This window comes from Alligator mississippiensis, chromosome 12 (genome assembly GCF_030867095.1).
Source record: "Alligator mississippiensis isolate rAllMis1 chromosome 12, rAllMis1, whole genome shotgun sequence".
NCBI classification, from domain to species: domain Eukaryota; kingdom Metazoa; phylum Chordata; order Crocodylia; family Alligatoridae; genus Alligator; species Alligator mississippiensis.
This window is the reverse complement of record NC_081835.1, coordinates 43898882-43914107: the sequence shown is the minus strand read 5'-3', so window position 1 is coordinate 43914107 and position 15226 is coordinate 43898882. Positions and strand designations below refer to the sequence as shown.

General features: G+C 48.9%; 1 protein-coding gene and 1 long non-coding RNA gene across 6 annotated transcripts in view; one reads left to right on the top strand and one right to left on the bottom strand.

Annotated features, from left to right (window-relative positions):
* CACNA2D2 (calcium voltage-gated channel auxiliary subunit alpha2delta 2) overlaps positions 1 to 8646 on the top strand; it is a 736608-nt gene extending 727962 nt beyond the window's left edge. For all 5 annotated transcript variants that reach the window (XM_059716173.1, XM_059716174.1, XM_059716176.1 and 2 more), the window contains 6 exons: positions 390 to 442; positions 3705 to 3760; positions 5241 to 5364; positions 6398 to 6507; positions 7221 to 7309; positions 7605 to 8646. In XM_059716173.1, the coding sequence (XP_059572156.1) occupies positions 390 to 442; positions 3705 to 3760; positions 5241 to 5364; positions 6398 to 6507; positions 7221 to 7309; positions 7605 to 7733 (561 nt within the window). In that variant the 3' untranslated portion in view covers positions 7734 to 8646. The remainder of the gene's footprint in view (positions 1 to 389; positions 443 to 3704; positions 3761 to 5240; positions 5365 to 6397; positions 6508 to 7220; positions 7310 to 7604) is intronic.
* Positions 6502 to 7722, bottom strand: LOC132244563 (uncharacterized). Its single transcript, XR_009456138.1, has 3 exons — positions 7590 to 7722; positions 6748 to 6876; positions 6502 to 6648 (listed from the first exon to the last, which is right to left on the bottom strand). It is a non-coding gene; the product is annotated as an uncharacterized LOC132244563 (long non-coding RNA).
* Positions 8647 to 15226: the final 6580 nt, after the last annotated feature.

Below are 15226 nucleotides of genomic sequence, written 5' to 3'. Positions count from 1 at the left end.
TGGTTTCCAACTGACAAATGAATACAAGCACAGCCCTCCAACTGGAACCAAACACCCCTACTGGCCACAATCTTAACCACAACCTTGTGATATGTGAGTATGTTTAGAGCCAGCTCTGTCACTAACTGGTTACCAAGCCCATTAAAAACTGTAGTGAGGACAGGATAAATGGAACCCTCTATCCACATGGCATTTGCCTGGGCTTCTCTAGCGAGCACGTCATACCAGTCCTTTTGCTGCCTTAAGACCTGCATATAGCCCATGGGTCTGTTAGCAAGAGGTCTCTTAGGAGCTGGGTCTCCATTGCCAGGAGAGGGTAGTCACTGCATGGTACACAACGAAGCACTTGCTCTGTTGACACATTCTTTCCTTCTCCCCTTTGTTTCCAGCCCACTGTGGCAGATTTCCTGAACCTGGCTTGGTGGACTTCAGCTGCTGCTTGGTAAGTCTCTCAGCACTTGCTGCTGCTGAGCCCTGGGTAAGACAGGAGAAGTGTAAGTGACCTAAATTTTAGACTGTAATGTGACCCTGTGAAACAGTGAAAGAAAGCAGGAGAGCACTGATACTAGAATCCAGAGTGTAACAAGTGGGCGTCCTGGAGCTGGTCTCAAAACTTAGGCCCACCCACTTACCTTAGGGCTAGCTGCCCACCTCCTCGCCTGCCATGCCTTGATGTTAATAATTACAATCATGTTACTCAGGAGGGAGGCTGCCCATTTATCTGCCCTGTTGGCAAGGGCCTATATATACACAACTCCAACCTTCCCTTATCATATCCCATGCCTTGCAGATGTTCCGTGGCCTAATGCCTGGCCTACTTATCATACCTCTAGTTACTTCTCCCTGGGCTCCAAGGCCCACCTTAGCCCCAAGCCCCTCACTGGCCTCTGAGCCCGCACACACTGGCCCTCCAAGCCTTGTCCCGAGCCCCCCCTGGGCTGCCCCTTATCCCTGAGCCCGGGAGCTTCCTTAATAGCTCCCCAAGGCTCAGGGCCCCACCCCTCAGGAGCCTTACCTGGCTCCCTTGCAACCACAGGCTCATCTGCAAGCATGGGCACTGCCACAGATCCTTCCACCTGGCCTGGGTCCTGCCTCAGTGCTTGCAGTGAGCCTGGGCTCCCCCTGTACTGACCTTCATAGCCACTAGGGATGTGGGGCTGGGGTTAGAAGGCACCCCATACTCGCCCTTAACTGGGGCAGTAACTGACCTGGCACTTCTAGGGGACTGTCCCGTTACAGACAGTCCCACCAGGCCACCTATTCCCGGCAGGGTGCAGTTTTCGGTCAGGGCCAAGGGGGGCTTCCTCCTTCCCCATAACCCCAGCCCTTACCTCCAAGATGTTGCGAGCAGCAGCTCCAGCTGGGTGGTGTTCTCCGGCTGACTGGCAGCAGAATGCTGCCTTGATGTGCAGGGCCCAGCCCTTATAAAGGGCAGCTGGGCCCTGTTCCCCAATCAGGCAGCCCTGACTAATTGCAGTTGCTTTGTTGCTGCTTGTGACAGGTGGCAACTCTCAGGGCTGGATATTGTGTTGGCCCGCCCACCTGTCTCTACAGGGCAATCTGCCCGATCCTGCCTGCCATGACTTTGTTGTTCCCATGTACGGATGGTATATGCGGGAGACTGCCCATTACTGCCCCAATGCCAGAGGGCGCTATCTGCAGCTCCGACCTTCCCTATACTGCACGGATGGCATCCCAATTAATATTACTCCCAGTCTGAGACAGGAGCAAACTGAGTCCAAAGTTGGGCCCCACACACACACACACCCCTCCCCTCTCACAGGAGGCCTCTTCCACTCCGCCCCTCTCTCACCGGGGCCTCTGGCATACCGCCCATTACTGGGCCACACTCCACTCCCCTGCTCCTCCTTGAGCCTCCCTTCTTGGGCCATCAGGCTTCGCTACTCTCATATGGGCCTTGCCACACAGAGCCTTCGGTTCCTGCGAGTTCCCCTACTCTACATGGTCTGGCCTTATGCCAAACCCTGAGCTGATTCTGCCGCAAGCCTCTCAGAGGGGAAAACTTGTCACAGGGCTGGGCCTTGAGCTGCCCTTCAGGTTTACTCTCATTCAACCCTCCAAACCATCCCCATAAACTCCTGCCCTTACCTCCAAGGTTGTTCCTGCCACAGCTCAGCTAGGTGAAGTTTCTGCCTTTCCTGGCCACAGCACACTACAGCCTTTATATGCCTTGTTCAAAATGACTGCCCTCATCAGGCACCTGGTAGCTGCCTGCCTCTGCCCTTAGAGTGGAAGGCACCCAAAGGTGCCCTGCCATACTGCTGCTGAGGCCCCTCCAAGTAACAGAGCACTGTGGTAGAAATACCTTGTTGGCTCCCATTTATAAAGTTCAAATCCTGGAGTTGGGTCCTTCTCTAAAAGTTCTTTTCCTAGGCTTTCTAAATCTAATGGAGTTCCCACCAGTCCCTTTGGGAGACTCCTGCTTAGTTCAGCAGGTTTCGTGGTCAGGAAGCATTTCCTGGAAACATCTCTTTTAGCCCAGTGCAGCCCACATCTCCCAATTGTACTCATTAGACCACACTAAATCTTGCTCCATGGCCTCAAGTTTTATTCACTGAAGATACAATGTTGCGTATATCCTTTAGCCACCATCACACATGATCACACACTGCACACACATACATATGTGCACATACATACACACATGCTCTCAGCCCTCATGCCTCCTTTAAACAGTTATTGCATAGTTAAAGTTTAAAATACAGATATCTAAAGTTAGGCACCTAAATTAGTGGCCTGCTTTTCTAATATACTGAACAACTGGTGCTGTCCATGATTTCAGTGGAGCTGAAATGCTTAACGTCTAAAAATTAAGACTTTTTTTAGGTATATTAATGCAGATTTAGATTATATAGATTTAAATGACTCACCTTTTAACCACCCACACTTGAACATTTTGGTTGTAATGCTTTATAAGATGCTCTGTGAATCATAAATGTGGTATTAGATACAGTGGTGACAAGCACGCTATGAGAAGTTAGAAAATAGGGCAGGGTACCACTTTATATGCTTTCATAGTATCTGATGGAGTGAGTAGTCTGTAGTTTACGAAAGCTCATACCTCACTTATAGACAAGTTAGTCTATAATGTGCTACCCTTCCTTGCCTACTGCCTGACCTCAGATTAACATAGCTAACTACCTCTCTCTACTCTATGAGAAGACAGATGGACAGACTAGAAAGGCAGACAGACAGATTGCATTCCTTCTGTGGATTTTTTTGAATCATACATTTTTTACTATGAGGAAACCTGTCTTTTATCCAGTTTTGTCTTATTAGCTTGAACTGGCCCTGTCTAAGTTACTGTACATGCAGTTCTTTATCATTGCCACGTTCCACTGAGTTACACAATCAAAGAAAAGCAAATGTGAACAAACTGAGTGCTGTGCTGTTTCACTGAGACAGCAGCTTCTCTGAGAGCCATTTTGGATTTTACCTGCTAGGCAGTCAAATGGGTTGGCTTTCTTCCCACGTGCTGACTATATCTAAGAGTCTCAGAGCCTAGCAAATCAACCTCCACCACAAAAGAAAAAAATTGCTTTTTACTTGTGACCATATACATCATGTCAACCTGGAACAGAGCAGTACACAGTCTTCAGTCCCTACTCCCTCCTGCCTAGCACCTGGTAATGTATTCTGATGAACCTACATCAACTAATGTTTCTGGCATTTCCTTCCCAAAGGTCTTTGTTCCAGCAGTTCTTGTATGGACTCACCTACAGCAGTTGGTTTCAAACAGGTAAGACTTCACATATCCATTCGACACAGTGCTGGGAGGGGAAAGCAGGGAAGAGGGAATAGTAGTGGAAGTTTAAATATATGACCAGTTATGGAGAGTAGAAGGCAAATGATAAAGAAATGAGAGGTACATCAGATCAATCACCCAATCTTCAGTCAGCAGGAGCCTGGAGTTGCTGTGGAAGGCTCCCAGCTCTTCCATAGAGATTTCTGTAGTACTTTGGATTGGTTTTCACTAGAGGTGCACTGATACATTGGTTCGATATCGGATCGGCACCAGTATAAAGAAAATTGACTGTATCAGAAATCGGTCTGATGTGGCCAATAATTTGGCTGATAAATGCCCATGCATGCGTGCAGCTGCAGCACAGCATGCAGGAAGCAAGGCGCACAGCCTGGCAGCTTGGAGAGCTCCATGCAGTTGATAAGTCTGTTGTGGTGGAAGGGGAGTGGGGAGGGAAGGGGTGTGGGGGAACAGATCAATGGCCCCCACAGTGAGGGAGGGAATGTGGCTGGGGCTGGGGCTGGGGTAGGTGTTGCCCAGCTGGGGCAGGGCATGGCACGGGACGGAGCCGCGGCTTGTTCGGGGGGCACAACAAGGGGGAGGGCAGCTCCTGCCACTGTGCACACCCTGGGAGGGCATGCGGGGGTCATGTGCCCCCAGATATGTGTGGGGCACGGGTGGGGTGGGCTGCCGCCACAGGCTGGGGCCAGGACTGAACCGGGCTTTACCTGGTGCATGGTAAGGGAAGGGGTTGGGCCAGGGCTGTGCTCGGGATAGGCGGTGGAGATGGAAGGTGGAGCTATGAGGGGGCTATGGTGAATTTTGGGGTGGCTGCAGCCCCCCCCCGTAGCCCCCTCCCAGTGCCACCGCCACCCACCCCAAGCACAGCCCAGCCCAGCCCTCACTGAGAAGAGCCTGACACAGCCCCAGCCCACAACTGTAGCCACCCTGCCCTGTGCAGATCCAGGGGCGCACACACCCCGCCATACCCTCCCCGGCTGCATGAAATGGTGAGAGCCACCCCCCCTTCCCGCACCCCGTGTACGAGCTGCAGTTCTGTCAAGTGCCCCACCCTGCTCTGGCTGGGCAGCACGTACCCCAGCCCTGCCTCAGCCCCACTCCTCCCCCCACTGCAGGGGCCTTGATTTGCACCCCCCCACACACACACACTCTTTCCTTCCCCTCTCCCCTTCCACCACAACAGATTTACCAGCTGGACACAGCTCTTCAAGCTGTAGAGCTGGTATCGGAAATCAGATCGTATCAGCCAATATGCCTCCTTAAAAATCAATTATCGGTATCGGCTCCCAAAATCTCTATCAATGCACCCCTAGTTTTCACATCTGTGGAAGGTATTTTTAAGCCAGCAAAGGCTGGCTGAGTCCTATCCATAGGATCAGGCAGGATTAGAGAAGCGTATTTCATTTCAGTGGCATGGAAGTGAGCAGCCAACAGTGTCTGTTGTTCCCGGTCACAGAGGATGTTACAGCAGACAGCATGGAATCCAGAGAGACCAGCTGCATCACCAAGCAGACCCAGTACTATTTCAGTACCGTCAATGCCACCTATAATGCCATCATTGATTGTGGAAACTGCTCCAGGTCAGTGCAATGAGTTCCCCAGCATTGGGTGCTGTAGTAGCTGAAATTGGTAGTGATTATGCAGAAAATAGCATCTGGGATGGAGTTCACTGTAGGAAAATCCTGGTTCTCTCATAATGGTAAGAGGGCTGTGGGTGGGTAAGAATGTTCTTTCTGCCAAATAATCTTTGAGATGGTAATGCTGAGTGTCCCCTGATCTGTGCAGCAGGCATCACTATATTGATCCAACCAACAGGCAAGAACAGAAGCAGGCTACTGAAAAATAGTAGGGCAATGAATGAGATGCATCCCAGAGCCCTTTAACTCCCAGTAAGGTCAGAACAGAGCCCCATGTTGGATGAGATTTGGATTGGGTACCCCCATCCTGAGCGTGGTACAGCTTCTTCCCAATAGTGTCAAGAACTGGAAGAAACACAACATTAGCCACTCCCACAGCAGTCACAGGTGACAAGGTACACAGCCATACTGAGTGTCTGAAGGTTTGAAGCCAGAGGCACCATGCACAATCACTGCACTGCACCAGGCATGAGCCCTGCACTACATGGATGCAGACAGTAGTCTTAGTGAGCTGGACACCAGGGGTTTCAGAATTCACATCGGTGGACCCGTGATCCTAAAGCAGACACAGGTTATCACAGTTTACTTGAAAAATTTCCTGTCCCAGCACAGGGACTTTATCACCTAAAACCTCACAGCCAGGGCAAGAGGAGCTCCACCAGATTAGATTAGGATACCTGATGGAGCTTATGTTCTGGAAGCTCCTTGGTGCTTTAAGCTTCTTTCCCCTTCCTCCATGAAGAGACTCAGGATATCACAGATCACAAGAGATAGGAAGGTCTGGGCTGGGGTTGCAGGATGACCAGGCTGAGGAGGAACCTCACAAACAATGGCTAGGGCCTCCCAGGTATGGCCAGCTGTGTTCACTTGCTTCCTTCCATAAGACCTGCTTGTCAGAGATGCAGAGAAGAGGACACCCAAAAATGAAGGAGAGAGGATACACACATCCATCTTACCCTGTGCTTTCTTCCCCCAGGCTATTCCATGCACAGAGGCTTGCCAACACCAACCTGCTGTTTGTTGTAGCAGATAAGCCCATATGTAGCCAGTGCGAGTCTGTCAAGCTTCTCCAGGCAGAGATACGAGGTATCCTTTGATGGTTTAGAGCATGTGCTTTAACAGTTCTGGTCTCAGGCTCAACCTTGAACACTGGCAGTTCAAGTGCAAGAGGTCCAGAGCAAGGCTAGTGCATCATGGAAGTCCCACTCATGGTCAGAGTTATATAGTCTGGATAAAGATAAGTAGTCCATGATGATGAAGTCCCTGGTCATGGTAGGACCCTCTCAACAGCTCCAGTGCCTTAAAAATAAAAAAATCTGTCCTTACCTGTTGCTTGCTTCAGCTCTAGCTGCTTCATGTGTCCCTGCCTTGGTTGAGCTTGGGTCTGAGCTTTTTTCCTTCTGGATCTGCACATCCCCAGCAATTTTTAGAAACCTATATGGCTGTTTACAGGGTCTGGAGAATATAAATTATGAGAGAAGTTTTTCAGGGAACTGGGATTATAAGAAGAAACGAAGACAACCTAATGGAGGTCTGCAGGAATGGGGAAAAGGAGCTGACAAGAGTGTTGATATAAATCATTCACACCAGAAGAGGGTGCAAATTGTACCAGGAAGGTACAAGACAAAACACTTGAGAAGGTCTCTGTTCTTTCCTAAATCCCAGACCTCATGAAGTCCTCAGCATTGTGGAGGGCCTTCAGTCCCAATTGTTGAGTTCTCAAAACTCTCCTCCCCAGCACACTTGCACCCACAGAATCCTGTTGTTTACAATACATTCTGTTTCCTTGACACACAAAGCTCCACCGAGAGATCCAAATCAATGTGAGCTGGTAGACAAGCCCCGGTATCGGAAAGGTCCCCACATCTGCTTTGACTACAACGCAACAGTAAGTGGGGAAAAGGAGTGGAGAGTTCTGGGAGAGTGGGTGGAATGAAGGCTAGGCATGGGATGGCTTGGGTCAGCTGTGGCCAGAAGCCAAGGACATGATGGGTCACATGAAATAACTCTCCCTTAATGTGAAATATCTCAAAATATGAGCATATCTGACCTGAGCGTCAGTCAGTAAAAGCAGATTCCCATGCGGGAGTTTCCTTTCCCCCAGATCCCACAAGGTATCCACGCCAGGCTCCTGCTTTACTCCCTGACCCTGCAGAAACCCTTCTCACCTTTTGTCTCCACAGGAAGATACCTCAGACTGTGGCAGAGGGGCATCCTTCAGACCCTCCCTTGATGTTTTGCTGTCTCTGCAGCTGCTCCTCCTCTACTTGACTGCCAGCCGCCACCCACTGCCCTTGGCATCTTGCCTTTAAAGCATCCATTGGGTCCAATCCATCCATTTTTTCTTTTATTTAAATCTCCATCTCCATCTCCTCCAGGCGTGTTGGAAAAGGGCAACTTCTTCTCGTCCCATCTGCTCTGGTTACATCTTGGCAATCGCTCATGAGGACCTCCTCTTCCTCTGCTTGGGAGCCTGGAATATCTTTTCTGTTTGTTTCTCTCAAACCTTGCCTGTCTAGTGCCTCTGCGCAGCAGGCTGGCAAACACTGAGCTCTGCTAAAGACTTGGGGAAGGACGAGGCACCCTGAGGCTTCTGTTCTTCTTCAGACAGTGAGCAACCTTGAGCTCTGCCTCACTGACTCCCACCCTCTCCCTCCCATTGAGCTGTTGGCCAGATATGAAGAACAGTGGCCTCGTTTTCTGTTTGGTTTATTTTTTCCCATGGAACCTGTGGAATTCTGGGAGAGTTTTTGTAGTTTCCACTGACAGATGTCTCGTCATCTTGCTATCTTAAAAGTATTTAACCAACAACAATGACAAATTAATATTGTGTTTGAGGTAATTTACCTTCCCACTCCACCCATCCAAACACAAACAAAAGCATAGAAGAGAAAAAATATTGTGTTTTCTTGCCAAATCAAGACTATAGTCTAGTTAACTTCTCAGCCAATTGCAATGGCTTTTTGAACTCAAAACAGTCAGACATCATAGTTTTATGATGTCCTCATTTGCTTCTCCATTCCACCAACTCGCTAGGTGCTTTCCAATGCCATTGCTTCCAAGTCTTGCATTATTTATATCCATCAGTCTGATCTTTTATTATTTTTAGCCTGAGGATTTTAAATCAGATCTTTCTACATCTAGTTTCCAACATTTTAGCCTGAAAAATTACAGTATTTATTGTCAACAAGGAAACAAAAAAGAAAAAAAAGAACTTAAATTGAATTTCATGGTCAGTATTATTTATTTAAATCAATAATTCTATTGTGGGGAACTGGGGGGGAAAGGGGTCCATAGACCCTCAGCAGCCATTGATGTGTATCATTATAGGTGTTCATGTGTGCTTGGAAGGAAATATGGCTTTTACAAACTAGTTGTAATGGATAGCAGTTCCCAGTATCTCTAATATACCCTGAGCCTGATCCAGAGCGGACTGAAGTCAATGGAAGGATTCCCATCAACTTCACTGGGTACTGGATCAGACCTTCAATTCCTGCTCTCAGATCAGTTGATCACCTCAACCTCATTCATGGGGCACAAAAATGTTTGGGGTGAAAAAAAGAAGGAACAAATTTTCTTTTCTAGTCTTAAGATCACTGTGAACAACATTCCCTCTCAGCCTCCCGCTGTATCTGCCTGCCCAATGGACATTCCTTTGGCCAGTAGGCCAAACTCACCACACATAAAAAGAACTTTTTCCTGGCTCATGATGTCCCCTCAGTCTCTAGAAGCACCCTCTTACCTCTACCCTGGTCTGGCAACATCTGTCCCTGCAAACACATGGAAGGGTGTGCTGGCCAAAACTATGCCTCCAGCCTTTTCTCCTGCTCCCATCCTGGGTCCTGGTCCCTGGTTCTTGCCTCCTGGCTTTTACCTTTTCTGGCTCAGGGCAGATGTTCTCTATCTGCCTCTTAATTCTCTTTGGGGAGGGCAGTTCCCACACCTTTGATTAGGAGGTCTTGATTGTGCAAAAGCACCTAGGAATGAAAAGGATACAGCCAGACCTTTCGAAAACCTCTGGACCTGGTTTAAGAGTGTTGAGCACCCACTACAGCAGTTGACATGAACAGGGTTCAGTACATCTCAAATTCACCCAGATGTCACCCCATTAGTTCAGAAGAGATATACTAGGGATGAATCTAGCCATATACCAGTCCAGAACGACTGGTGCCCAGTGCAGCACTAGAAGGTCTCTGAACTGAGTGGACCAGGCAGGGCTCCTCTTGATTTCATATCCAAGGGACAAGTTTGGCCTGTTGTGCCACTGGCCAGTGTGAGCTGCTGACCATGGCTGCTTTGGGCAATGGGCTGAAGACCTGGGACAAGAAAGCACTGGGTTAGACATTCAGAAGGTCACATCCAGCCCCAGAAGTGGAGCTGAGGACATTGTTATACTGGTTCTAGTTCAAGCACTGCCAGGCAGTGCAATGTGGTTCCCTGGGAGCATTGCTGAGTGGATCTTTGGCACATTTGCTTGGTATCCTTTTAATTACCCTTTGTACTGGGAGTGGGGTGGGGCATGCTTCATCTTTCTTGCATCTCCACAACCAGCCCTGCCTTACCTGACATTTCCTTATGGTCATATCCTTTCACCGTTGTGAACTCCCCATTCAGACCCCCTGTGGTCTCTGCAACTTTGGGCTGAGGAACTTGATACTTTCCCTTCCTGTGCTCCCACTTCTAAATTCATCAGCTCAGCGTGGGGTAAGGACCACCAGCCATAGGCAGGAGCTGTTGGTATGAGGTGGAAGGTTTCTGTGGGTGACCTTCTGCCTGTGTAACACAGTTGGTCTGAAGCAGATAGCCTGTGTAGGGCAGGTCAGAAGGAGTTGATGGGGGACAGCAATAATATCAGACCTGGGCAAGGCAGAAAAATGGGGAGGGGCACCCAGCAGGCACAATGGGAGGTGGGTGTTGGGGCCTTAGGTGCATCCTACCTCGGTCTTGTCATTTTAGAACCCTGAGGTGTTTGCCCCAGGCCTTTCAGGGGATAAGCTCCTAGCTGAATCACCCAGCTGGAAAGCAACCAATGGACCTGCATGCTGACAAGGTGGGTTAACACAGTGGAACAAGTCCCTAGAGCCTCATCTGGGAGGCTGAGGTTGGAAGGGAGGGACCAGCAAAGGTTTCAGGGAAAATCATACCCCACCCCACCTCCCTGCTGCTGGTTCCCATCATGAGCTGTTGAGGAGGTGAGGTTTCACTGTTCACCTGAATTGGCAAAGAGGTGGCCTGGAGACAGTAGCAGAGGACCAGGAAGGTAGTGCCAGTAGCATGTGCTCAGCTGGAGTAGGAGGACCTTGGCAGGGGCAGCGTGTAGGGAACAGGTTGTGGGGAGGTCTGGGTGGTGAGTACATTGCTCCATAAGTGTCCCTGCCCCATGATTCTCCATGATCCTGTACACATCATTCCTAGCCCTTAACATCCCACAAAGTTCATCTGGCCAGTATAGGGAGGGCCAAACTGAATTCCGAAATGGTGCGCTAGTCCAGGGGGTTTCTGTGCTGGCTTGAAGCACAGCACAGACCCATCTGTACTGGCCAGCCTGGCCATGTCCACTACTTGGCTGGAGGCACATTTAGCACATGGCTGCATCTGGAAAGTGACTCCTGTTAGGACAGTGCAGAAGGCTGCAATGTAAATGTTTTGACAATGCTAGAGTAGAAGGTCCCCGTCTGGTCCTGCAGCCCCTCCTTTCTTCCTATGCATCCAGAATGCACTAAAATATGAAATTGGCTGACTTCAGGTTGTACGAGATCAGCCCCTTGGATGTGCCCTGTTAACATCATGGCACTAGGGCTGTATGCCCAGTCAGATAGAGAGCTTCCTGGGTGCCAGCTGCAGTGCACAGTCCTTCCTATGCTTGCACCCAGCCATGCACAAATGTTCACCTCCAAAAGGACTCACCACCTCCCATTTACACATGCACACACACATGCCATCTTGCAAAAATAGACTTCTCTGCATGAGTGCACACAAACCACATGTGCTTTCACATGTGTATACACACAAATGGGTATGCACAAGTACATTCTTGCACACATAGGCATTTCTGCTCTGAATGCACATGTGGACACTCCCTTCCTTATACCTTCTACCACACAGGTTACTATGTCTGAGCTTCACAGGCCCCAGATGGCCCTTTGGAGCAGTGCTTCTGCTGTCAGTCCTCATTCAGGAGCCTGGCTGGGCCATCTAGCTCAACTCCAGCTTGATGTACAACAAGGTCAGAGCCAGAAAGATTGCAGAAGTGTGAGAGCACACAGTGCTAAGCCTTATTTTTCCCCTTGTGCCCACTTGGTATATACTGGATCTTGCACTAGTTCTACCTGGAGGAAGTCTTACCAGATCCCACCATTGCTGTAATGGCACCATCCCCTCTGCTCCCAGGCTGTGCACCAGGCAGGAGAACAGGGCTCTCCTAGCTTGAGAGAACTTCCAAGAGGCCTCCTAGTGTTGCTTCAGCTCCCGTGCTGCTGTCGGGGGGGGGGGGGGGGGGGGGGGGGAGTAGAAGGGGGGGGGGCATTGCAACAGACAGCATAGATAAATGGCTTGCACCAAACCTTATCTCAGAGCAGATCTAGTAGAGCCTTGCCATCACTGCCCCTAAAGGAGTAACAATTGAGTGAGACATCCCTGAGAAGCCCTCTATTACCAAAGCCCCAGAGAGTGTATTTTATGAGAACGCAGAATCTGTGCTCTAGGATTTCCCCATAACTCCCCCAAGTGAAAACAAGTGTTAATGTGTATTAATTCAAATGGTTGGCTCTGTCCAGAGGTAATCCTGTCTCTAACAGATCTGGCATTGAACTTCCTGCACTGGGACAACCTGGAGATCATCCAAGGCAAAACTCTGGCACACTTTTTCCCATCACCACTGATTCTAGCACTTCCCTTGGTCTCCTGGGGATAGAGGGACACTTTCCCACTGCCTCCCAAGTTCCCCCATTTTTCTCCTTTTTTTTCCTACCTCAGGCAGAGCTGCAGGGCAGACATGCTGATAGGGTCTTAGAAATTAGAGATGGAAAAGACCTGTGGGCTGAAGCCCAGTGGTGCTTAAGATGAAGCCTAGTGACCATCATTAGGGTCCTGCCTAGGGTCCTGTAGAAAGAAAGGTTTTTGAGATCTGAGGTGGGGTGGGGAGGTAGCGCACAATTTCTTTGCTATGAAGTGGCTAGGAGCCATTGTAGTAATAACCGTTTTGCTAATGTGGCACCATCACTTTTATTGCACTTCAGAGTGAATCTATGTCCTGGCCACAGAGCTCAGACCAAGATGGTGGAGCAAGGACGTGTTTAGGAGCAAGAACATCAAGAGATAAATCCCTAATGATCACATAAGTTGCATTAGCTAGCTGCTGAAGCTGAGTGATAGACACTGAGTTGTCTGCAAGCACTGTCCGAGCTAACACAGGAGTGGTGAGCCCAAGGGAAAGGCAGGGGCTAAGAACAAGGCAGGCAAACTGCACTAAGCCAGGATCTGAAGGTGTTGGTGTATATAACGAGGGTCATCATGCTGGACATAGGACCACTGAAGTGAGTGGAAAGGCGCCTGGCCAGGATAAAAAGATCAGGCCGGGCATTTGGTGTGAGATGCTGTTAAAAGACAGCATACAGGAAGTGAGGGAGCTAAGGTGTGGGCTATTGGGAAGAGAAAAGTGGGTGAGGCGTCTTGTGGAATGATGGAAGAAGATGGCTGGAGTGGGAGCATTTAAGGGGAGAAGAAAAGATTTGCACCTGTTATAGAAAGACTGGGAGCCAGCATGGGAGTAGAAGTACATGCAGCCATGTCCTGACCTTGGCCAGAGCCACAGGAGACAAAAGATAATTTTCCTAGCTAATGGTGGCTGGATGGGAAAAGCAGAAGAGAGTCTCTAAAGTACATTGAGTTTGGGTGTGGAGTCAGAGTGGGAGGGAGTCAGGAAATCATCGATTTGACCCATGCCACCTTGGGGATGTGCCTGGGCCTGGATGAGGTCTCTTCTCATGCCAAGTTACTCGCCCTCTAGTACCACACCAGGAGCTGGATTTGGCCAGTTGAGCCAAATCATTTTAGCTGTGTCCATTTGCCTCCCAGCTCCACACCCACCTGACAGCCAGGGGAGGCCTGGGGCTGGTCGAAACTAGTGCCACCCACATGCACCATGTTTTTTTAAACTATGTTCAACTAAAACAACCTGGGGGAGGGGAGGGGAAGGGAGGGGAGGAGGTTGGGGAAGGGGGCACCAATGGCCAATGACCTTGATGAGGTGTTGTGGGTTTGACCATCAAGCCGGAGAGGGGTGGGGGGAAGGGAGGTGATTCATTAATTAATGATTGGGTTAATTAATGGTCATTTTGCTTGTAGCTTTTTCAGTGTGTGTTTGATTACTGTCTCTGGGAAACGTGTTTTGAACAGATGGCTGGCTCTGTGTTACCAGGAGTGTGTGTAATTCTATAGTCTAGTTAGGTGCTCATTTGAGAATAACAAAACACTATACATAAATATAAATATATATATATATATATTATTTTAAGTTTAAAAAAAATAAAAACAAAACAACCACCAGGTAGTTGTTCTGCTGGGCTCAAACCCTGCTCATTCCTCATCTGAAAAGCTTTTTTCTGCTCATTTGAAAGGGTTATTTATTTTATTTTATTTTTATTTTGTTCCTTTTTTTTTTGTACAGAAGAGTTGGAAAACTTCAAAAAAAAGACAAAAAACTTTGTAAAATATTGTGTGTGTGATTCCTTGTAAAATATTTTCAAATTGTTTATTACAGAGAATCAGTTATTAAATAATGTTCATATTTTCACTTCACACGTGGTGGATTTTTTGCTGGGTTTAAAGGGGAAAAGGCAAGTTGTGTCTGGGTACAGCATATGTGAGGCACTGTCTCACTGCAGAGGATCAGGATATGAAGCAAAAGGGGAGTAGGAATTGGGACTCTTGAGTTCTACCCTTGCCTATAGCCCTATCTTAATAGCTTATATCCATCACCAAAACACTTAAGCACAGATGCATCTGTCTAGCATATAAGGCCTTCCCACTAAGACACAGCCTCCGGTGGGTGGAGTATTGACACTGCTGGGAGAAAGAGCAACAGAAACCTGAACTGAGGGTGGCAGGAAGGACTAGGGAAGAACGGGAATGGACATCCGGGGTGGGACTATTTCCCTGGACTTACTGTGTGCCTTTGTGCGAGTTATGACTACTTTACACCCCTGCCATGTATCCCCTACTTTACATAGGAGAAAATAAAGGTAAATCAAGACTAAGACCCAAACCCTCACAGGTGCTTGCTGGTCTCCTTAGGTGCCTAAGTTTTTGGGCTGACATACAAAACACTTTATACTGAATCCTTGGAAGTCATCCCTATGGGGTTCTCATGCTAAGTGGTGGAAGAGTTTTCTCATCAGCATGACCTAATCCTAAAGCATGCTCAGCACTGTCATTTACCTTTCTCTGCCATGGGAGGGCTCTAAGGACACCAATAGATGGAGGGCAACAGAGCACCTGCACATTGTGGTGCAGGGGAATAAAGCAGTCATGGGTGAGAGCACAAGCTAGCGACAGAGGCCATTTTAGCAGCCAGGACATAGACTGAAACATCAAAGGCCTAAAGCAAGTGCCCAGCTGAGGATCCTCAGCAGAGGGAGGAGCCTAGCTTGACCCTCAACCAGGTGCACCGGGTTAGCCACTAACCACCAATGCCCCTCTTCTCCATACCACCTTGCCCCCACTATTTTACCCCTGGCCAGCTGACAAAAATCCATTCCTTAGGTACTTAACCCACCTCCACACATGCAGGGCATGGGCACTGCCT